Source organism: Psittacula echo, assembly GCF_963264785.1.
Source record: "Psittacula echo genome assembly, chromosome: 3".
NCBI classification, from domain to species: Eukaryota; Metazoa; Chordata; class Aves; order Psittaciformes; family Psittacidae; genus Psittacula; species Psittacula echo.
The window spans coordinates 67,688,378-67,712,551 of NC_137736.1; the positions used below are offsets into that span (position 1 = coordinate 67,688,378).

At 38.7% G+C, this 24,174-nt stretch overlaps 1 protein-coding gene across 1 annotated transcript in view; it reads left to right on the forward strand.

Moving 5' to 3' along the window:
• Nucleotides 1–11,474: 11,474 nt before the first annotated feature.
• The window catches only part of NALF1 (NALCN channel auxiliary factor 1), a gene marked incomplete at its 5' end in the record, with an annotated part of 473,501 nt that continues 460,801 nt past the window's right edge, over nucleotides 11,475–24,174 (forward strand). The window contains one exon of the mRNA XM_080614350.1: nucleotides 11,475–12,296. Coding sequence (XP_080470476.1) covers nucleotides 11,475–12,296 — 822 coding nt within the window. The remainder of the gene's footprint in view (nucleotides 12,297–24,174) is intronic.

Sequence of the window (24,174 nt, forward strand, 5' to 3'; positions counted from 1 at the left end):
CATCACTTTTATCACTCACTGATACTATAACATGATAAAAACATAATAAAGTATGTTGTTATTTCAGTGAACCATCTCTATTTTTTCAATATATTTTAGTAATCTTCACTATTAATTTCCCCAGACCTAACTTGTAACTTTCACAGCCACAAGTTTGTCCACGCTCAGAGAGCAAAAGGCAAATGGATTTATGGAGAAAAAAAAAACCCGAAACATAATGGCAAAGTTATTTATGTAATAATAATTCTTCATAGTATTTTTTCACATGTAATTTCACCTGTATTTTGCAGCTTTCTGAAAAATATCCATCAGTTGTTCAGTCTGATATTCAGCTGATACACATTTACAGATAAAATTACAATGGATGTATGCCAACAATGACTGCATGGAGGTGTAGGTCTTTGTAGTATGATAGGGACTTCTGAACTATATTTCTGATTAATCCTTCTAAATATGTGTATTTTCTAGGAGAACAAGTGATTAAAAGAAAGGCAGAAATACAGTTAGCTTATTTATGGGAATGCAAAACATAACAAGAAATTCAGGCTTTATACAGGCAGAGGAATTAACTTATTGTAAATTAATGCAGATAGTTTTAATTAATAACAAAACTCATACTCTGCCCACCTTGCCAGCTTAGATTTAAGGGAAAGCTTTGAGAAATATTTATCTAGGCAGATGTCTCACTGAGAAATTGTACAGAATATATCCAAGAATTATGCAGTCCTTTCAAAATTAATGTTGTTTAGTTAGTTTTGTAATTAAGAACATAATTGAAAATACAATTGTTTGAATTATTAATAAGGCCCAAACTGTCTGTGTGTTATCCACTCTGAATAACTCTTCCATGTTTAGAATGAGGACAGACTACTTAGGAAATTCCTATAGCTCCACTGATGGAAATGATCTAGTAATAAAGTATCCAAGTTCATAGCTACACCACCTTATTTATAATTTAATTACTTTTATGTTTATGTATTAGAATTGCATTGTATGTTTGTTTGTTATTACATCAGAATAATGACAGAACCACTTTTTGCTGCATACAGAAAACTTGTGCCCCTCCTTGGTGCACAAACATTGATTAATTCGGGAACTGAAGAACTACTAAATTAGGAACAACTGAGGAAGCTTAATTCCATACAAGAAAATCTCCTGTGAACCCTAAGATGGTTTTATTCCTTTGCTTTTCCTTCTGCCTAAAATTAAGTATGTTTGGAAAATACATGCATAGCATCTATAGAAGTATTTTCACAAGGTGAAACTCCTTAATCAAACCCTCAAATCTAGATTCTCTGCTGTGATGGTAGCCTGGAGTGGTTATAAGTGTGGAAGGAAAAGAAATTCCCAAATTCATCTTAGGTTTGTGCTTTTTGCTTTTCAGTGGCTCAAAACTTCTGTAATACATGATATCAATAACTACAGGTAGGTGAGTGGCATAAGCTGTGACACTTGCTCATAGTCAATACCTTTCCCATCTCTTCCCAAAAAGGGTTGACTGCATGTGCTTATGATGAATATATAGTTTTCATTCTTCATAATGCAAAATTACTAACAGACATGGTTAATGCCTAAAAAAGAACTTTTCATTACATTCTTGCTTGCATTGATGCTTCAGGAAAAAAAAAAGTTTGTGCATGTGCAATTTTGTACACTAAATGAAGAGCAGCATTCTCAAATGCACCTGAAACTAAAAGCTTTAATTTTTATACCCCAAATAACTTGGGCACTGGAGAACTAAACTTTAATGCTCTGAACCACCCTTCAGGGGTGAGCTTTTCCCTTTTTTTATTTTTTTGGCAAGTAGGAGGAAAGTCTTCATTGGGCTAAAATTAGCTCCTATAAAATAACTCCTGCTTCCCCTAAGAACCACCAGTGTATATGCTTCTACTATTACAGCACCTAAAGACTGAGAAAGTTGCCTTGAAAATATGACAAAGCCTCTAAAGTGAAGTTATGTAAAGTTTTGTGCATCAGTAGCATGCAATAAACATTCAGTCTCTTACATACTGTCTAAACATCTGATTAACTTTTAACACCTGATTAACTTTTCTAAAATGCCTGATATTAAGAATATTCCATGATTTCTGGAGTACTCATTTGCTCACTTGTAGCATCATCACCTGAATGGTAGACAAATTGCAATTAAGTAATGAAGCTTCTGTGATGCTACTAAAACCTATAAATTTTCAAGTCTTAACTCCACATTTTTGAATGGGATTTCTCCAGCAGGAACTTTAGCTTCTCCATATCATGGTATATATAAAGCAAAATAAATTCTTCACTATTCTTGTCCTTTCTTTCTGCCACTTCTTAACTCAGCTATGTTGATTTTGCTTTTAAAATACATTAAGGCAGGAGTATATTCGCTCTAGTTGTAAACTTAAAACCTGAAGGCCAAAAGATAATTTAATTTGGTCTGCTCTGACACCATTTATGGGCAACACAAGTTATTCTGGTTTGAATCCCCAAATCTGTCCTGTTTAGTCAATATAGTCACTGCAGAAAGTTCAGACTGACAAAAACAGAATGCAGATTTCACAGCAGTTGATAAATAGGGAAACCAGAAACACTTATTTTAATACTACTACTACTAATAAAAAAATATTTTTTTTTTTTTTAAAAACAATAGTTTTCCATTTCATAAAGGAGTCTCCAAGTCTCCAATTTTCAGTAATGTCAGTATGAATTATGGTCTACTCCTTGACTACATCTTTACTACCATAACATGCTTAATGCTTCCTGATCCTGTGTGTCTATTAACCACCTATTACCTCTTCTCTTGATTTTAACTTCGGTTCCCTGCAATTCAGGGACTCTGGTGAGGAGTCTTAAACTTCTTCTGGCACCAGTCTAAACAAGCTCCCTCCTGAGGCTCTATGAACTTAGAATACAGAGGTTCTTCTGCAGGGCGATGCAGGGAAGGGGTCTAATTAAAACTTTTGCCTGAAAAGGAGACTATCTCTCTACACTGACCAAGGAAGGGCTTCAGAGATATTAACTGTCTCACTTTAGCAAATTCCCTCTCTGGCAGCTAAGTTAGGTATCTAAAGTACAGTGGTGACTCCCCCTTCATTTTTGCATTTTTCTTTGTGTACTAAAAAGGTTTCTGCTCTGCAATTCAGGCTTTAAAGGAGAAAAAACCCACCCATATTTCTGCTGTAAGTAATTATAAGAAATGTAAAAAAAAAAAAAAAAAAAAAAAAAAAAAAAGAGACACAGTGAAATTGCACTAATATTTTTAGAGAAATATCAGAAAGAAGCTGAAAATCATTCATTGCCCCTCTGAAGTGTTTTCTCTCTTACTGTTTCACGAAGCCCTATGCAGCAGAGTCAGCCAACACCATGTGAAATGATGGTCTGTGAACTCTGAGAGCACCCGGTCACCTCAGCAACACACAGTGCCCTTCCACTGGCCCTGGGCCAGGCATATTTGTGGCTTCCAGAAAATTATAGCCATAATGGTAGCACTTAGAGGCAGAGACTGTCTGCCTGCCCGCAGCAAGGCTCTGAATATGCTAGGTAACGGGCTGGAAACTGTATTTGCTCTGGTGCTATGGGAGGAAGTGGGTATTACACAGCCACAGCTGGCCATCGGGTGCTGTATCCAGAAGCAAAAAAGAGAACAAGATGAAAGAGAAGAAAAATGAACTTTAGCAGAATATATGTGTTAAATTTAAGACCCAGTGAAACTAATTAGAAGAATAAAGTATCAGTATAATTACTGTTCCTTTCTCCGTCTCCCTCCCCTCCCCCCCACCCCCCTCGGCCCGCCAGAAAAAAGCATGAAAATAAAGCTCTATTTTCCTAGCAATGTAATGTGATGAAAATGTAATACATCACTAAATACCAAGTAACATATCTTATTGGTAAATAAGAGAAGCAATATTATTCATTTACTCCAAGACTGAGAAAGAACTGAACGAGATACTTTCTGTAGAAAATCTTTACTTTTTTCATTCACAAAGGCATGTATGCCACTTAGAAAGGGAGAGCAACCTGATTCAAAACAATAACAAATATTCAGTCTTTAGAAGCTAAATGAGATAAGAAATAACACGATATGCTGACCTACACAGTAGCCCATCAAGAGGTAAATTCATTATTTTATTATTTAAAGCAACACTTTGCAGGCATTTAGCTAATTCTCACAGCCTCTCCTGTTTATAAATAGGGATGCTGAGGAAGAGGTAATGGGTGCTTTGCCAAATCATATTCCATCTAAACAGTGACCAAAGCAAAAAGTCTCAGGTACTCTTTAATTGCAGCATGCACTCAATTCTCTGAATCTCTTGTAAGGAGTATAGAACAGAAGCCAAAGTTTAGAGAATTGCCGGTGATGTTGCAGACAAAAGGAGACATTTGCCTTCAGGGCAGACACATTAAATTGATTGTGGGATGACTCCAAGAAGACCACAAGAGCTTGAGTCATCCTACAACTTGAGTCACATGCCTTCTTCACAGGAATACCCTGTAAGGCAGGGGAGGTAGAGAGGAAAAACTAACCACCTTCTCTCTCCCCCCTGGGCAGATGGCATTGCAGCCACTTAGCAGAATGCAGGATATTAGAGCTCGGTGGAAAAGGATACTTCTGGGTCAAAAAATAAGGAGTGTCAATGTAGGTACGTATGGTTCATTCATGTGGCAGATGACTTGCCATGCAAGGGTGTCTGTCATAGACACCTATTTAAGGATGGGATAAGCTGTGCTCTAGTGATAGGTCTATCTTTTTATTAGCAAGATGATGAAAGGATAACCTTTGACTGAATGCTTAAGTTCAGATATCTAAGGCTAGATGAGATTAAAAGTTAAAACCATTTACATTTTTGAGGATATATAAAAATATATAAATAAAGACAAACATATATATTACAGTTATAATTATTCAACCCATGGTCAAGCTCTTTATCAAAACTATACATAATTACATATGTTTTATTAGTAGGGGTATTTCTTCTGGTCAAAAGAAATCCCCACCTGTGACAACCTCAGATCAGAATCCGCTAACCTCTCTTCTGCATGCCCACATTCTCAAATGCATTTAAAAGTGACACTGCAGCCATACAGACTCAAAACATAAAGATAATACCAAAATTTTGAATGATCAGTCTGAAAAGAGCTTTCTAGGATGGCATATTTTCCAGAAAAGTGCAACAAAATGTGGGGTAATAAGCAGGGAGAAGTTTACTTGGTAACCTACATTATTATCTGAGTTAATTCTTTCTCTTTTTTCCACATTCTTCATATCACAGGCAAGGGGGGAAATGGGCTACAAATATAAGTTAATGTGAATTCCAGAATAGCAGCATATCAATACATCACAAAGAGAACCTATCTAATGTAGATATTATAACTTAAGTTGATAAATATTTTAAGACACGCTTAAACAGAAAATCAGATTATTAATTAAACAGTGAGGTTGTATCTAAAAGTACCTTTTTTTTTTTTTTTTCTTTGAATGAGGGTGAGAGGGAGCAAATGAAAGCTATTTGGCTAATCAACCAAACTGAAGACTTTTTACATAATGCACACATTTCTTTTTAATTTTATTAAAGAAAAAGATTATAAAAGAGTATATCTGAGAAAAAGGTATTATCTCTTTCCTGTGAGATGAAGTCTGACACAAGGAATGGATGGCATATTCATAAGGCAACCAAGCAGAAAAGATTAAAAAGCATACCTTTGATAAGGTACCTTTACGTACCTTTATGGTCTGTAAAACCGTAATCAAGCTATAACATTTATTAGAAGACAGCAAATGCATACAATTAGTGTTATATATATACATATATATTATATTAGGGGAAGGAAAGAAGGAAAACTATTTTAAAAGCTGTAATCTACCTTTTGGTGGTTCTTTCAACCCTTTTTCTTCCATCCCCATATGGGGGGAATCTTTATTCTTCTGTCTGTTCTCTTTCTACAAGGCTGGTTTAAAAACTGATTGCATTTTTTTCCCGCTCTCAGCATGCTTTGGATCAGACCTTACTCTAACAGACAAAGGCTAATTTGTGTGAGACATTTATATTATCTTCTTCCTGCTGCAGTCATGTGCAAAAGTTATATTTCACTTGTTTGATGGCTTCAGTTAATGAAGAATAGCCTCAGTTCATTTTAACTTATGCCCAAATATACCAGCTGGATGTAATATTGTGACTGAGCTTTCATTATAAAGATGTCATGATAAAGATGACCAACAGTTTTTGGAGATAAATTATCAGACTTCCAGATCCCATGTTATCCGCTCATTGTTCCACGGCTGAAAATGTCAACAACAAAAAACATGTTCTCATTTTCTAACAGAACTCCCATAGGATACAGAATAAACATCTGCCAGATAATTCAATCAATTAAAAAACATTAGTATCTTCCAAGTTTGTACTGCACAGTCTTTTAAAATCCAGTCTGACAAAATTTTATAACTTACTGGGTGATAATTAATCCTATAATTTTGTAAGAAAAGCTTAAAAAAATCAAGCCAAAGGGACAAAATTGAAGGTAATGTGGAAAGTGAGAATGAAGGAGAGCCCAAGAATCTTAAAATCTGAATTAGAGCTGTTTAAACAGGGATTAGGAGCTTCGGTGCCTGCTAACATTAACATAAATTTCCCATTGCTTTGGGGCAATCAGGCCCAGATGCTTGAAGCTTTCCCACAATAATTCAGCTTTCTGCAAAATACTGAATGGGAAACTAAAACATCAGAAATGTGATGGGAAATTAAATGAACTCTTCAGGGTTCTTAACTTGCTTGTGTCTTACAACCATCATGGGTATTATTCTTAGCAAATAGACACAGATAATTAAATCTCTAACTCCCTTGCCAGGTAATGGGTAAAATGACACCCACAATTTGTTGTAAGAAACAGAAATAAAACAAAACCTATACAACTCTGAGGATGCTAAAGCACATACTTGACATATCAGTTTGCCTACAAAGAACGTATAGATATTCCTATTGAATGCAAACTCTTTTCTTCTGTGAAAAATAGTTAATATAAGATGAATTAGTAGAGGGCCTGATAATGTTTGCTTGGTATTAAAAGCGTTGGATGACACTTCAATGCAAGGGTTTAACTGAGTATTTCTGTTAATAATTGTTGCAACAAATGCTCCTATCGGTAGATACAGCCAACCAAAAATAAAATGAAATCTACTCTTTTAAAAATAGTCTGCTGCAAGATTTTACAAAGAGAAGTGCTGCTTAGCAATTAGAAAATGAGTTTCTTATATAAAGAATATACATTATAAAGACAAGACATGGCTTTCACACCTGTTAAAATTATCTGAAAGACCTTATAATTTTGCATCAAAAAGTCAAAGAGACTAATGCAGGAAATTACTGTATGCATGTTATTAGGAAAAAAAAAAAAAGGAACATTCACTTTGAAACAGTGAAGTCTTCTATTCTGAGTGTTTATTATCATTAACGTGTCACGTCAGGAATTATTTCTGCTTGGTAAGCTAAAGTACTTTCATGAAGAAAACACATGGCATGTAGGTTAAGCAGCAGCTTCAAATCTCTTGAATCTTGTGCATGCTTATTCTGTTAGATTTTGTCATCAGTGCTCAATAAATTAGCTATCGTATATATGACGAGTCAAAGAATTAAAGAACATCAGCTCTGATTGTATTGATTGAAGCACAGTATGGCAGAGATGAAACTGAACCACATTACTTTAAGGAGATCCATCTGTGAAAAATCTGTTGACCCCACCAGCTAGGGACACAGACTTCCATGAGCTTCTCACAGTTGCCAAGCTTTGGAACACAAGTGATAAATATTCCCAATGAAAACTGTCATTTCAAAACGAAGCCTATATTCTGTGCCACTAGAATTATTTAGGATGAATGATGAACATAGGCACATACTGATGTAATGATATTTTGGGGAAAGTTTGTCCCTGTTTTTCACAGGTTCATGTAATTCATTAACCTTGTTTAAATAAAATTCTGGTATTTAGATCACATTTATGATAAAATTTTAGGAGCTTTGAGAGAAAGCAGCTACAGTATACATTTCAGATTCTTTCCCCCACTGCACACAATCAGCTTCTTGATTTTCAGATAGTATTTTATAGCCTTATTTTTTTCCCTTGAGCTCCAAGACCTAACACTAAGGGGCACCAGAGAACTGAACTGCATCTGTTCCGATCCACCCGGAACCAGCTGCTTCAGCTAACATTGTAAGTTATTCACCGTGCTAGGTGGAGAGGGAATGGAGCTTTGGGGGAAACATAACAGGCGAAACAATAGTTCTGCATGACACGTTCTCTGTTACAGAAAACTGTCACTGGAAAAGCAAGGACGTGCACATTTCGGGAATGCTGAATGTCTTATTATAGTTTATCACTAGGTGTTGAAAAAGAACTCTCACTCCAGACAAAAGTTAGGAAATGTGTGAAAATAATTCATGATGTGAAAATGGATTTTTTTGAGAAGCCAAGTATATCTAAAAAATACAAGCAGATTGACTTAAAAGTACATTTGCTTTGATCCTAGACAAGTGTAAACAGAGGAGCACAGACCTAGGAATTCAATCATAGATTAAGTTTCAGAAGATATGGAGATAAAGACTATGACTAAGGAGATAAAGAACATTTCTAATTTCCCGTGGAATGCAAAGTTGCCTCTCATTTCCCCAACAGGACAAAAGGAAAGCAGTATTTTAAGAAAATATGTAAGTTAAGCCTGTTTGCAGGTGTGGACTTTAAAAGCAACCCCCTTCACCCAGAGTTTGGCGATCAAATAGAGAATAACTGAGTGGTCAGTGCTACTTACCTGAATAGAGCAGTCCTAAAATTTCAGACCTTATGTCAAGAATCTGCTTATCCCAGTTGGGTTTTCTTTCATCCTGTTTCAGTCTCTCTATTGCACCACAAAATATATAACCAAATAAATAAAGTATAATTAAATGACACTGTATGTCAGAAAAGTAAAGTTCTGATTCCCTTTTAAAAACTTGGTCATGGTCTTGTCCCAGAACAGAAAGTATTACAAAAATGCAGATAGAGTACAGACCCTGGTGTGTCAAATCATTGCAATCAAAGCTCCAAAACCAAAATTAATAATGTACCATTAGCAGATGGCGTGAGCTGATTGATTGAGAATTGCAAACTTGCGTTCTGAAATGAGTACAGTAGACTTTTCTTTACAATATTAGCACTTATTTTTGTGTCTTTAAATAGTCTATAAAAATGAAATCCACAGATAACTTCCATTCAGTGTAGAATTTGACTCACAGATCTTTTAAGGCCAGACAAGACCATTATGATAATGAGCTCTGACCCCCAGCATAACACAGGGCATAGAATCTCTCTCAGCAATTTCTCTCTCGGGTCTGCGTCTTCTGTTTGAGGTATACCATCTCCTTTTGAAAGACATCCAGCCTTGATTTGGAAATTCCAACACTTTCCTTGGTAAGCTCACCCCTCAGTTAACAACAGCTGCAGTCAAAAAATGTACAAGTTTTGTCCTCCTCCGATACAGTTCAGTCTCAGATTTCTTCCCACTACACCTTTTGAAGCTAAATTAGAGAGCTGTCAGCGATGTTTGTTAAGAAATAAAACTTTCTATAAACAAATAATAGAGAAAAGCCACCATTTGGGCTACATTGTGGACCTTGTTCAATGGCCATTAGCAGTTATAATCGGTCCCTTACCCCAGGGTGGACAAAGCTTCTGGACCCCAGTCCAGTGGAGAAATTCAAATACATGTCTTGGTTATGCTAGGACCAGATATCATACCTTCTGTCCTGAGAGGAAGACCTTGTAACTCCAGGTCTTCATTTGACAATGTTGAACCTCTAGCTGACACCTTCTCTTGTCTCACATGGGATCCAAGCTTTTCTGTTGCTGTTACATTAAGGCGTGTCAGCAAGCAAGATGCAGGCAACTTAGTAGTGAAAAAACAGCATGCTTATTTAAGCAGGGGACCCTGCTGGTTGGTACCAAAAAGAGATGGATCTCTGTTGTGGATCTGAATGGAGATCATCTGTGATTCATCACTCTAGCAGGAAAGTTAAGCCTGCTCTCTCTGCCTCTGTCTTCAGGCACTGAGATCTGAAGAGTGTAACACAAAAGTCTGGCAGTATTTACCCAGCTTGGGCTGGACCAGGGCTTTGCAAAACTTCTCCTGGGGGAACAGCTTTGGTTTATGGCCATTATGCTTCCCAGCTAGCTGACTGAAAGATGTATTCAAGCATTTTATTGTGGGGCCAAAACCTGCCAGGATCCAGAACCTGGAGTTTCATATACCATTTGTGATTTGTTCTGACAAGGACAAGACACGGCGACAGACCGCTCCAGCTACCATCCTGTGCAGGCATGGGCCACAAAGGGAAGGAGACCTTGAAGGAGAGAGGGCTAGAGGGTGGTACCGACCAGTTCCTTCGGTGCGACAAGTAGAAAGAGTTGCATTGAGGAAGCCCCTTGGAGGGCCCATGTGGTCCCCAGTGCCTCTCCCACCTCCTCCTCCTCCTCAGGCGGGAGGAGGCAGAGTTGCTGCTGCTGCCAATGCGCCAGGATAGAGAGATCTCGGCGCGGGAGGAGATGACGCAAAAGGCAGAGCTCCCCCCAAAAAAGTGTTTCTCCAGGACGAAGATGGCGGCAACTTAGCCCAGGGGCCCAAGATGCTTGTGCCCGTCGGGGGCCCCCAGCCAGGCAGTTCCGCCCCGTGCGCCCGGGGACATCGCGCCCGGCGGCAGCAGCGGCTGCAGCCGCAGACCATTGTCACCAGCAGCGGCGGCGGCCCCGGCAGCCTCCTCCTCCTCTTCCTCTTCCTCCTCCTCCTCTTCAGCATCCTCGGCAGCGCTCCGGGAGCCCTGCAGCAGCGTCTCTCCAGTTAGAGCGGAGGGGGGAGAGGAGAAAGAGGAGACGGAGACAGCGGTGCAGGCATCTGTGCCGCGGCTCGGGGCTGAGGAAGAGGAGAGCCGCGGCGGCGGGGAGGAAGAGGAGGCGAGGAGTCCTCCCGGAGCCGTCCGTCGGCAGCGGGGGACACGGCATGCAGCTGTCCGGGGGCAACGGGCTTTTCTCACGAGGGAGATGGGGAGCTGCGATCTGACCATGCCTGGGTGAGAGGGGGAAAGGACCAGCCGCGCAGCCCCGCCACCACCAACTACCACCACCATCTCTCCCTCCTCCTCCTCTTCTCTGCGTTATTGCTCTTATCTTCTCCACGGCACTCCGCGTTGGATGGACTGGAGCTGTTTCGTGTGGTGAGACCAAGGCAGAGCCACCGGTGAAACCCAACAATATCTCAGAGGAAGAAAAAGAAGAAAGAAAGAAGAGGGAGAAAGAAGGGGAGGGGGGGGGGGGAGGGAGGGGGGAGAGTGAAAGAGGGAGAGAACGAGCGAAGGAGCGAGAGAAGGGAAGGCAGGCAAGAAAATACCCCAATCTTTTAAGTCAATGCATATTGTGGTGACACTGGCAAAGGAGCCCTTACGGTGGAGTCGGCCAGGGCTGTGCGTTCCCAAAATATGACCAGGGGTGCTTGGATGTGCAGTCGGCAGTATGATGACGGCTTAAAAATCTGGTTCGCACCCCGGGAGAACGAGAAACCCTTCACGGATTCAGAGAGGGCTCAGAAATGGCGACTGTCCCTGGCATCGCTCTTGTTTTTCACAGTCCTGCTCTCTGATCACTTGTGGTTCTGCGCCGAGGCCAAATTCACGGGGACAGGAGAGAAGGAGCAACCGCCACCCGAGAAGCCGGAGCCCGCGGAGCAGGAGCTGCTGGCGGGCATGGGGGAGACGGCGCCCCCCGTGCCCCGGCTCCTCGCCTCCCCCTCGCCCTCCCTCCCGCCCTCCCCCGGCAGCAGCGGCGGCGGCAGCAGCCGCGGCAGCGGCACCAACGGCACCGAGCACGGGCACGGCGAGGCTGCTTTCCTGGGGAACTCCACCGCCAGGCCCCTGGAGACGTGCCCCCCCCCGGGCTCCTCGTCCCGGCAGTGCTTCAGCGTGGGGGACGCGGAGGAGCTGTGCCGGCGGCGGGGGGAGCCCGGGCGGCCGCGGGGCGCGGGGCAGAGCCCGGCGCCCGGCTGGAACCTGACGGATTTTTACCTTTCCTTTTGTAATTCTTACACGCTTTGGGAGTTGTTCGCCGGGTTGTCCAATCCGGACACTTTGAACTGCAGTCTGGATGTGGTGCTGAGGGGGGGAGGCTCCTGCAGCCAGTGCGTCCAGGCTTACCAGCGCTACGACCAGCACGCTCAGGAGAAATACGAAGAGTTTGAGGTTATGCTCCAGAAATATTTACAGTCGGATGAGTACTCGGTGAAATCGTGTCCTGAGGATTGTAAGGTAGGAGCCCCTGCTGTGTTTCCTGTCCCTGGCTGGCGGGCTGGCGTGCCTCCTTCGTCTGTTGTGGCTGCCGTGCTGCTTGTTTTAGCTGCTTCGGTCTTTGCCCCTGGCGCCGCCGGCCGTCGTTTTTAGGGTGCAGTCGGAGCTGCGGAGAGTGTCGGCGGGGAGCCCCCGCTAGCGCATTGCTAAAAGGGAGGTAGAGAGAGGGGGAAGCTTGGAGGAAAAAAAAAAAAAAAGAAAAGAAAAAAAGAAGTGATCCTCCATCCTCTGGGAGTGCAGCACTGGATTTCCCCCTCCTCATGAATATGCGATTGGCTCCGGCTCGGCTGCCGGCTTCCAGAGGGTTGGGGTGCGGCTTGGCGGCAGGCAGCGACTGGGTCTGCATGCCAATGAGCGGGGCCACGGACGGTGGCAGGTGTCGGGGCCGCCCGGCGGCTCTGCCCTGCCCGCTGTCCCTCCTGGACCAGAGACGCAGCGGGGTCGGGGATTGGTCGGGGCCGGGGCGGCGATGGCCGCGGTGCCCGGAGGACGGGAGCCTCGTGCCCCCCGCGGCGGCCGAGGCCCCGCACCGGCTGCTCGGGAGGGTTCCTTTCCGGGTGGCCCCGGCGGCGGCGGTGAGCGGTGCGGCGGAGCAGGAAAGCTCCTGTCCACCTCGGAATACAGGAGTGGGACCGTTTTCCAGGCGCTCTGCCAGAATCTCTGGAGTTGGGAAAGCCTGGAGGACGAGAGTGGATGCCAACGGGCACCGCGGTAGTCCTTGGTTGGGAGATGATGGTGACGGTGTTTCAGTGAGCCGCGGCCGTTCTCCTTGGTGCCACTCATGACCTCTTGGAGAAAGCTAGAGGCTTTTCTTTTCTTTTGTTAGAAGGAAGTGTCCCACTTTGGCTCTTTGTAGTTGTCTTCTCTCTACTTTTGCACAAGATTAGTTGGCCTAGCTCTCAAGACAGGAAAGGGCATAAAAAAAGTGTTGTCATTGGCGCCATAAAATAAGTAACTGCATGCTTTCCCCCCTGTATGTGTGAGTATTGGTTGAGAGGTGGGCCAGGAGAATGATTTCTGCTCTGAACTGGATTATAACAACCACTATAGGATTACATTAACTGTATGTCAACCGAATCCTGCTTTAGCAGTGGAACACGTAAGTGCATGCAAATCAGGTCTCTGAACAGAAGGTCTAGGAGTACTTCTGTGCTTTGTAACTTCATCTAGGCCTTCTGAAATCATTTCATGGTAATAGTACATACCTAAAGAATACCATTCACCAGTGAGTTGTTGTAATTTGCACACATCTTTGCCAGAAAAATTAACCCACAGTCCCTCCAGGAGCTGAAATACCGTGTTACCTAATTCGATAAAGTAGGAAAGTTGCTGCATATATTTTTCCTTTTTAAACTTGACAAAAGTAAAGTAATTTCATCAGTAATTTTGAATTCCCGTTTTCTAGGTTATAAACTGTGCGTATACACGCTCACTTTATATATGTTATGAACTTAGTTACTGATAAAATGTGGTTTATTTCCAAAGTGAATTGGATAAGTAAAAAGAGTATCGACTGTAAATAGATGTCTACTGCTGTAAGGACATAATTTTTGTTTCAGTGTTTCTTTAATTAGAAGTTGACCGACTACTCTGTGCTGCCAGATGGGCAACATCTGCATGCTTTAAGTGAATTTTTTTTGTATCACAGTTTAGTCTGAGTGATCTTCACCACAAAGTGTGCAGTTGCTCTACAGTATAATGTGGTGTAAAAAGTGTTGAAAATTAAAAGAACAGCAAGTGTACACTGTGTAACAATTTCCCCTTCAGAGACTGAATAAGGAAAAATACTTGTCTAATGATGGGGAAAAAGCTGTTGACATTAAAACGTTGTGTGAAGCATATCAATGAACCGTACAAATGCAGTGCCAGTGACCTACAGTTCTTCGGTTCCGGGTGCCAGACGGTATTGCTCTACGTTTTGAGAATTCGGCCAACCAGTCTGTGTTAAAAAGGAAAGGCTGGTCCAGCAGGCTAAGGAAAAAACCTTCAAACAAACCCAACCCGAGAGTGCGTGCAGTTCGGAGTTGTTTCCCTCGGCTCGGGGCACAGCGTTGTGAGCGCTGTCCAATGTGCTGAACGGCGGCGGCCGCAGCCCGTGGCTACGCTGGAGAGCGGCCGTGCTCTCTTCTGTCTCTGTCCCACCTTCGTGCTCCTCGGTCCCCCTAGAGCCTTCTGATTCATTCTGATGGCTGAGCAAGCCAAGCGTTTAGCAGGTCCCGCCGTCTGATAGCCGTGTGTGTTGATTTGCTTGCCTCTGGTCTCCCCTGAAGTGTGTACGGGTGAAACTAGAAACTTAACCATGAACACTTTGTGACTGTTGCAATGTTTTGCTGGTCTTTCTGGTGTTTTATGCATAATCCATTTATAAAACTCAATCAGGAAAATAACTTTTTTATGTAAGTAGATACTTTTTTTTTGAGCTTTGACATTAGTTTTTTCTTAGCTTAAGAATCAGAATAGAAAATAACTTGACATCTGATTATGCATTTTAAGTACACACCATTTGGTTGGTTTATGAGGTGAGCTGCTTTTTCTTTTAAACAAAATGCAAAAAATACTGATGTTAGTCAATAGACATGAGTGCAAGCACTGGGTTAATACAATGAAAGTCTTGTTAAATAATCTATTTCTGTTAAAGATATCTTGAGTATAATGGGAGGGTGGCTGCATTTACAGAAAGAGTGAGCTTTTCATGCAGTTGACCAGTTATTGGTGATGAGAAAGTAAAGTTTACATCAATAACAATCAACCTAAAACTTGTAATTTGGTGTTACTTTTCCCTCCCTCAACTCTCCCCACCACCATCTCCCACCCTTGACACATTTCTCACAGTAAAGAGTGAAGACCATGGGGATTTCACAGTCCAGCAAGTTACACCTTTCCAGAAAGTAGTATCGGTTATAACAAATAGCACATATCAAATTACTTTGATGTGCAAGGTTAAACCTCAGACTTTATATTTTCATTCTTTTATCTAAAACTGTAAGAAATGAACTTTACTTTCAAATTATTCTGTGCTTCACTACATGTATTCTGATCTCTGAAGAATATTTTAAATAAATTGCTTTGCATTGCAGAAATTTGCAGATAGGAATTGTTTGGGTTATCAGTTCACATTTAGCTATTCTGCACGGTGGGATTTGGTTTCAGTTTTAATATATAAGTATACTCACTCTTTATGTTTTTTTTTTTTCTTCTTTAAAGAATGCCATCCTGGTGTTACTATTAAACTTCTTATTGAGTAGCATTGGGATTTTTGAAATTCTTTTAGAAAATGCCAAGAATTTTGAGTTTTAGAGCATTTGGAAAATCACTGGTTTTGATAGTTGCAATGAACATGCATATGCATTTTATATTGTTAGGATGACAGTAGACTTGTGTGTTGTTTAGAAGTTTGGAATATCAGTGGTTTCTCACTATAAATCCATCTTCAACCTATTTCTTTAAAAATACCTTTCAAGTCTGATGTCTTTATGTCTTGTTTTCTTGTCTTGATAGTCACATGTCAGTAATGGCTAAACAATAACTGTAAGGTTTTGAATTTGAATGCATTACGTATTCAACCAGCTGACATGATAAAGTATTGTAGCCTTACTGAATCACTAAAGTAACAGAGTAACTGAAAATCTGGAATTCTAGTTTTCTATTTGAAATTGAATTCAGATTTTTTTTATATATTTATGAGATTTTGCTTTTGCATATTACATAGTTATGGTTATGTTTACAGAGATTGTTCTTGGCAATATCAGTAATTTCTTGGTTTCCAGATTCCCATTTTTATATGCAGTGTGACACAGTACTGTATTCAGACAATTAACAGAGAACTGTATTGGCTTGATGTTGGAAGACACAGTTTCTCATAATGACAGCTTTCTGTCAGGGGAAATACTCAAGTTCTTGTTCTTAAGACAGCAGGCAATCGCTCTGTGGAATAAAAGAAAATTCTGGCTACCTCTGATTAAATCTGGGTCAACTAACTAAGTAGGACATATAAATGTAAAAGTTTTTATTTTTTATATTTTTTTTTTTTTTAAGAGATGGAACTTATGCCTTTGTGAAAAGTATCAGAGGCCAGAGCTTTCTTGGCAGATGTGTTTATTAATGCTTGACCATAACACCAGTTGCTATTTTTGGGACTGGTTTCTTTAACCCAGTGAAAGTTGAAAGCATTTAAAATGTGGCCTTCCTCAGTGCTAGTTAAAATATTGAAATGTGTAATTCAGGTAAGTGCATTATAATTAAAATAACATGAAATTAATTCTGTTTTCCTCCTAGAATATCAAAAGAGAAAAATAAAAGCATACCAACTCTTTTTATGTCAACATTACTGAAGAGTGAAGTTTAGCTGACATCTTAGGTGCTCGACACGTACACACAGACCTTTTTTCTCTTCTTATCAGGAATTAAATATCATTTAGTAAATTACGATTTGAGGTTTATGATATTGGTATAAGAAATATGTAAGAGGATAGCTGAGTTATACTACTACTTGGTTGGAAACATGCATATCAATAAAGGGTTTCATCACCTAACATAGATGATATAGTTGATAGGAATATAGTTCTTCTGTTACTAGTGATTTCTGGGGGAGGGGAGAATCAAAGAACTGTGTCCAACTGCTTTTATTTGAGTAAGAGGATGATTAAAACTTATTTAAAACAATTAAAACTACATTTGTTCTCATTTATCTGAAAATGTCAAACCTTATATGAATCATGACTTCCAAGAACTTTTTCCTAAACAGCATATGTAGTCTAATTAGGTTTTGATTTAAACTCTCAGTTAAGCTGGCAGAAAAGAGCAGATGAGAAATATGAAACCAAAATCTCAAGCGATAAGAGAACCCTTCTGTTATGAAAGGTCAGATAGACCAGCATCTGCCACAAAGTTAGACGTTTCAATTGCACATCTTAATCACACAATATTTCTGTTATATGCAGAAGTGATAACCTAAGCTAATCAGAAGAACCACTCAAAAATTAAACCTTCAGAAGTCTACACTGATGGTCAGCATCTGATACAAATGGGAAACAATAAACTTTAATTACTAAACTGATGCCTTTTTAGAATGTGTTGAAATGTAAATATTTATTTTAAAGCTTTTTAAAAAATTAATCATATGCTGTTTTAAAAAAGCCATGATACTTAAATGTATATATTTTTAAAAGCTTTATTTAAAATTCTGTGAAACAAATGTGACTGTATAAGTTGATGTTTGCACATACTATTTGTTCAGTTGATTAAAAAAAAAAAAGTAGAAGTTTAATTATTTTTCTAAACTAATTTAAGGTAAATATGTGCATGAATTTAGTATAACTAGTCTTGTAATAGTGCACTGGTATATTGATATAAGGAGCAACACTGACTACATACTGATAGACTTTGTATTTTGGCCTAAAATCCTGATTTTGGCAATCTCCTTCAGTCTCTGGTTTTGAACTAGATGAATGACATGACACTCAGGGAATCCTGTGCACATTCTTGTAGTCACTCAATTGTGTAAATGCTTTGTTGGATTAGGACCAGATCTCTTCACTCTACAGGAGCAGATTTCCCAGGTTTTCTTACCAGAAGTGAGTTCACCCCACCAATTTTATCAAAGTTTGCATTTAGTTAAACTTACAGATATTCATCCCATTCATAGTGTGGATGGGTACTTCATTCCTGATTTAGAAGAAAAGGACTCCAGATGACTAGCACAGAGTAGTTGAAGAGGTTTCCACTCTAATTCAGCAGCTATCATTTAATACTTTATGGTATTAGTGTCACACGGCTAGGGACCTCACGGCTCTGCCCTCAATTTTGGTTTGTTCACTGGTTCTCTTTGCATCAAGCAGAACGCTTCACATGCACGTTGCAGAGAATGCATCAGTCTTGCTTCTTCATTTCATGTTCTTCTAGGAAAAGTAATCAAAATGCAAATTATAGTTCTATCACTTACCCTGCCTAAAAATCATTTGGTCTATACTTAGTGATTTATCACTTCAGTCTTGCACTAAGATCCATAATGTATCTAGATCTGTGAATTGCCTAAAAGGGAAAAAGTAACTTAGAAGCTGAATTCTTAAATATTACTTTTTGAGAAGTATCATTCATAACACCCTAGAAGACAGAAAAATTAAATAATTCATCTGACAAAAAAAAAAAAAAGAAACAGTAGATACTGAGGATGGACATCCACATCAAATATAAAAGTTGACTCTCTTTGTAGTCAATGGGGATGCATAGGTAATTCTAGAGCATGAGTCAGTTCACAATAAACTGGACATCTAAAAATAGGTCAGATGGATTATGCCCTAAGAGTACCTATTTTCTGTTCTTTGTCTCTAAAGAGCACGTACTGTCATTTTATCTCTGATACAAACACCTCTGCTATTGACATCTAAAGTCATGTTAGATGAATCCTAACAAAGTGATTTTGGTACGTTTGGATGAAATTGTGTTCTTATGCAAAATATAACTGCTTGAAAGTTTGTGAAATCCTGCTACTTGTGCTGTCCCACTCCAACCTAGTGAAATGACAAGCCTCTGTCACGTCTCTGATAACTATGTTCTGTCACTGACAGAACTGTGTGAGCTATGCAATCTGCTTCTTAGGGAAAAGAACAGGAAAGGCCCTTGTATGACCTAACTATATTTTTATCACTTTTTTGAGAGAGGGGAGGCCAAGAGCTTCTATGTATTACTTTTCCAGTTGTTATTTGTACTAACAGTAAGAATTGTAGGTCATCTCCTTAATAATTTTTTTGCAGGTAAATCTGCTACAGATTATTTCATTTATTTTCCTTTCTCTTTAGAAGGCAGGTTAGGGTTTTTTGGTGGAGGTGTCTATGTGTGTGAGAATTTCTGTGTATTACTCTGGGCTTCATTTTAATTCCTTAGACCAAATCAGAGGGAACTCCCAAGCCTACCCAATCTCTGTCACTTGAGAGAGACATATTCTTAGACTTTTTTACCACTTTACTAAAATAACCATACTGTACTTTTCTATGTACTTTTCACTGTTCTCTTCTCTTGTCAGAACTGTAGAGCAAACATTGCTAAGTGAGAGCGTGTGATAGTTTGATTTACTTTACAGCATCAATCAGTTAGATGAATACAAATTTAGTGAGGCACTAGAGGCACATTCTGGCTTGTAGAGAGATTTTATTAATTTGAAGATATGTTAAAAAAAATAAAGGCCAGATTTATTTTCTGATATGTGATCTGACCTTGTTTACAAACAGGGCAGATACATGAAAGATGTAGATTGTTCCTTTAGAGCGTGAACATTGAGTTGTATCCAATGAGCTCCCAGTCCATAATGAGAAAGAGATGAGATCAACACTTGATATTCTCCCACCCTTCATCTCATCTCTTTCATCCAAACTAGTGGACATTTTTCAAAAGCTGTGTTTGAAATAACACTTTTGTAAAGCTTTGATGGAAGAACCTGACAGGACCCTTTGAAACACTGGTCGAATGCAACCAAATTGTTGGGATGAATGGTAATGATAAATGTTGAACTGATAAACTTCAGCAGTTCTATATGAATGTCTTGGTCATTTGAACTGTCTTGGAGATCTTGATGTGAATGTTCACCTTTCATGTAGATTGATGTTGAGAGATCATTCAGAGATTTCATCATTCGAAGACAACTTGCTGATTAAAATCAGTAGCAAAGATGATCTGAAGTTGCCAAACCCCAATATATTTGGGTCTAAATTTTTAGAAATTCTGCAGCAGTTTGGATGTTGCTGTGGATGTTTTAATGAATTTCAATGAAATAAGGGGGAAACTGTAGTTGAGAGATTACAAATTGAATAAATACAAATTTTCATTTTGTTATATGACAGTAGCATTTTTAAAACTTTTTATTTTTTGTAATTTTATTTAATCTAGGCAAGTCCCTTAGGGAAGCCGTTATATTTTCAAATTTATTATAAAACTTATAAAAGAAAAAAAATGAAATTTTTTATTTTAAAATGTGCAATATATTGTAGTTTTCAGGAGATATTTTCCAGGTAGCAAATATGATACCTAGAACGCTTTTAAAATGCATGTTTAAGTTTTGCTGATTCTCAGCATGTTAGATTAGATGTTGCTTTCAATTTGCCTGAACACTTACGTAAATGGTATCTTGGGCCTGTTGACACATTTCTTATCAGTGAAACATCATAATGAAGTATCTTTATTACATTTTTAAAATATTAGCAATCCAGAACCAGAGGACATTCTTTATTAAAGGGAAGGGGAAAAGATGGATTGTCAGTGTTACTTGGAAAAATAGTTTTTTTCATTTTATGCATTCTTTTAGGACAGTAGGAGAGTTTCCAGGATTTGTTGACTGATGATTTCCTGATCTTTGCTCTACATTGGTTAGTTTGCTCTCTGTATTTGAGGGGTTACACTCACAGGTTATTTTCAGGAAAACAAATTTTGTATGAGATATATTCATTCAGAGACATACTCAGATTTAAAGAGCTGTAAAGGAAGAATTTGAGCGACTCTTAAATGCTTTAAAATCTGTATTAAAAGTTAATTATGTATCTTGCAGATTTCTGTGTGTAGTAATAGACAACTAAATAGAAGACCACAAATATAAAACATTTATTCATGTACCCAGGTTCTTCATAAGGAACAGTATGTCAGACAGAAAATCTGTTGCTAGCATGGAAAATTTATACTTAACTTATATTAGTTGATTTATTAAGCTCATGAGTCAAGAAAAAAAACATTATTACTATAACTTAATCATTTAGATGGGTATCTTTATTGCTGTTAGAGTTATGGTTTCAAAGGCATTAAAATGATCTCTGCTGAGACAAATTTTGTATTTGTATATGTGCACACTGGATTAAAAACCAGACATCTTTTAAAATAAAGCCCAGCTTGTGGAAGGAAACAAACAAACAAACAAACAAACAAAACCAACCACAAAAGCAAAACTGAATAAACAATACATTTTTTTTAAGTCTACTTTGAAAAAATGTGCTTATAAAAATTACATGCAAATTTCCCGTGGGTACTCTTAACATTGCCTTTGCATATGATATTAGTTGAAATTGGATTTCTGTGTAGAAGAGCGTTAGGATAACAAGGGCATTTTATTTATTCCCAGTTGCAATTAAAAGTTCTTATGCATTCAAAGATTTATAACTGACTTTAAAAGAAGATCGCTTCGTGGTGAAATCTGGTATAGCACATCTTATTTTAAATTATTTTTAAAATGAGAAAACTATATATTTAAGTTTCAGTTTATAGTATAAAAATGACAAAATTATGTATGTTTGTCATGGTCTTTTATTAAAAGCAGCTACAAATAATCCAGAATCTGTGCTTTGGAAAAAACTAAAGCATCTAGAAATTTTCAAGAGGAATATTACTGTAATACCTACTTAGAATACTGATCATTAGTAAATTCCTTCAGAAAGTTTCTGGTGTCTTTCCAGTGGCATGTGTCTGTACTGATTGCAGCCATGTTAAAGTCAGGCAAGTGGTGTAATCAGTGGAGAAGGACCTGTGTCATCAGAGCCTGATTCATTTAATTCATTGACGTTTTTGTTGTGAAGTAAATTACTCCAAATGCATCTGTTTCGGTGGATTGCAGATTTTATACCTCTATAAGTACAAGACCATCCTTTCATGTTTTCCTTTCACACCATGTTCAAGCTGTTAATATTGTGATACAGTGTTTTAAAGAGAGACTGGGCAGTTTTGCTAAGAAGGAAGGTGTTTTTTCACAGAAGGGTGCAAGTATGGGAAGAGTCCTGTGCAGGGGGATGCCCCAGCCTACGCTGCCAGTAACATGGAGGCTCTGCCACTTCGGCTATGCAGCTGGAGCAGGACCAGGGCTGAAGATACATGGGATTGGCGTCCACTGGCTTGAGTTTCTGCACTTAAAAAAAGAAGCAAATCAAAAACATAGCCAAAGTCTTGTGGGATGACTTTTAAAATTCTGCATGCATTCAGATATGAGAGATGTTCATTTCCAGTCCCATTCTGCTCTGGAGCTAAAGTCTTCCTGTAAATATTTCTATACGGAACCTGACAGAACTCGGACCAGTATTACGAAAAAACAGGAGTTTCTGAATCAGGTATTATTGAAATATTAGCAAATTGTCTTAAAAGCAGAATTAATTTTTGTAGTTCTTTTTTTTTTTTTTTCTTTTATGCCTTCTGATAGAACAACGCTTGGGGAAATGACCCCTATTATAAGCTAAGTTTAGCTAACAAGATATACTATATCACTGGAATTCAGGAAATGAGGCTTGTTGGTTTATATCCCGATTTATTTAGAAGTGCATTATGGTTTCTTTTGCCTTTATTTAAATCTTGTAAATGTTAAAGTTGAATCTTATAAATATCCATTTTTTGCAACCCCACTATATTAATGAAATTAAATTATTACTGTAACGATGGCTTTCAAAAATTCAGCAACTGAGACTGATTCCTGTGACGTGACGTGAGTAAATGTACTGCAAGCCAATCTCTGTATGACAAATGTGAATTTAAAATACTGTTTTATTTTCATTTGTAAATGTAGAAAAAATTTCTCTCATCAGGAATCTACAATGACATAAGCCAGGATTAACTGGTTTCAATGGCTATGTCATGTCATTGAAATCAATGGCTTTACTTAAATGTAATAAATGTTGTGAGAGCAGGAGGCACATGATACACTTTAAAATTCAAATATATAAAATCAAAGGGACAGATTTGATGCGGACTTATTTGCCTTACAAGCCTAACTACAAAAAGCAATATGCAGAGTGCTTTAAATGCTCATTTCTTTGTCTTTGACTGATGTCACTAATTTGTAATTATTGTCAGATTAATGGTTTTTTCCCTTTTCTTTGTTGTTGTACTTGATCCCATTCCCTTATTCTATTGATTTTTCAGGCACACTATAGAAAAATATTATGAGTTTAACTTGTTCAGCTGTCCAGGGGGGAAAATCTTGAAGAAGACAAAGCAGAATTAATTTGCCTATTCCAGCAAAGAGTGTAGGCCATCTACTGGGGTTAAAAGGAGAGAGGCTGATCAGTAAATCCAGAGGAGCTGCTTTGATTGCTATAAACACACTCTGTATTTATGCTGGTATATATGCTGTTAGAATTTAAGCATAAGTTGAAGAATTGATGAGGTAATAGAAGTTTTGCTCTCTAGTACATTTCAAAATTAATAAAAAAAGTAATTTTAACAATGACTCATCTTAAATAAGAATTACAGATATTGTACACATATATGTATGTATACATGTGATACATATATATGTGTGTGTGTCTTTACAGAAAGTGCAACAAGGAAATTACGGAAGTGGGACCAAGCGTCTTGGAGAAGCTAGGACAGTCCTGAACAGTCCTGATATATAGGCTCCTATGGAAATCTTTGAAATGTCCTGGATTGTGTAACATTAAGGAGCAGTTTAGAAAGTAGAAGAAAATGTAACAGTTGTTTCTAAATAGTCTTCCTTTTTTCAGTCACTGGTTTGTTTTCTGACTGATCTGGAAATGTAAATTATTTTTTTTGTCAAGACTTCAGAAAAGGTCCACAGTAAATGTGGGGTATGCAAACAATAAATTGCCGATGTCATAGCCAGGATGTGTACTAACCCTGTTTTGCATGGGTCTTCGCAACTCCTTCGTAGAGACGCTCCACGTGTTTGGACTGAAATTTGTATCACTGGTTGGAACAAACCCACCTAAATCACCATGTATCTCTGCTACCTAATACTAATAGATTATGGAAGAAGTTACCTCAAGTGTTCTGTTTTCTTAATTGGAATATTTTAGGTTACTTTTGTTTCTGCTTCTTTACTTGTGCATTACATAATGAAGTTCTTTTTGCTTGTTTTTGT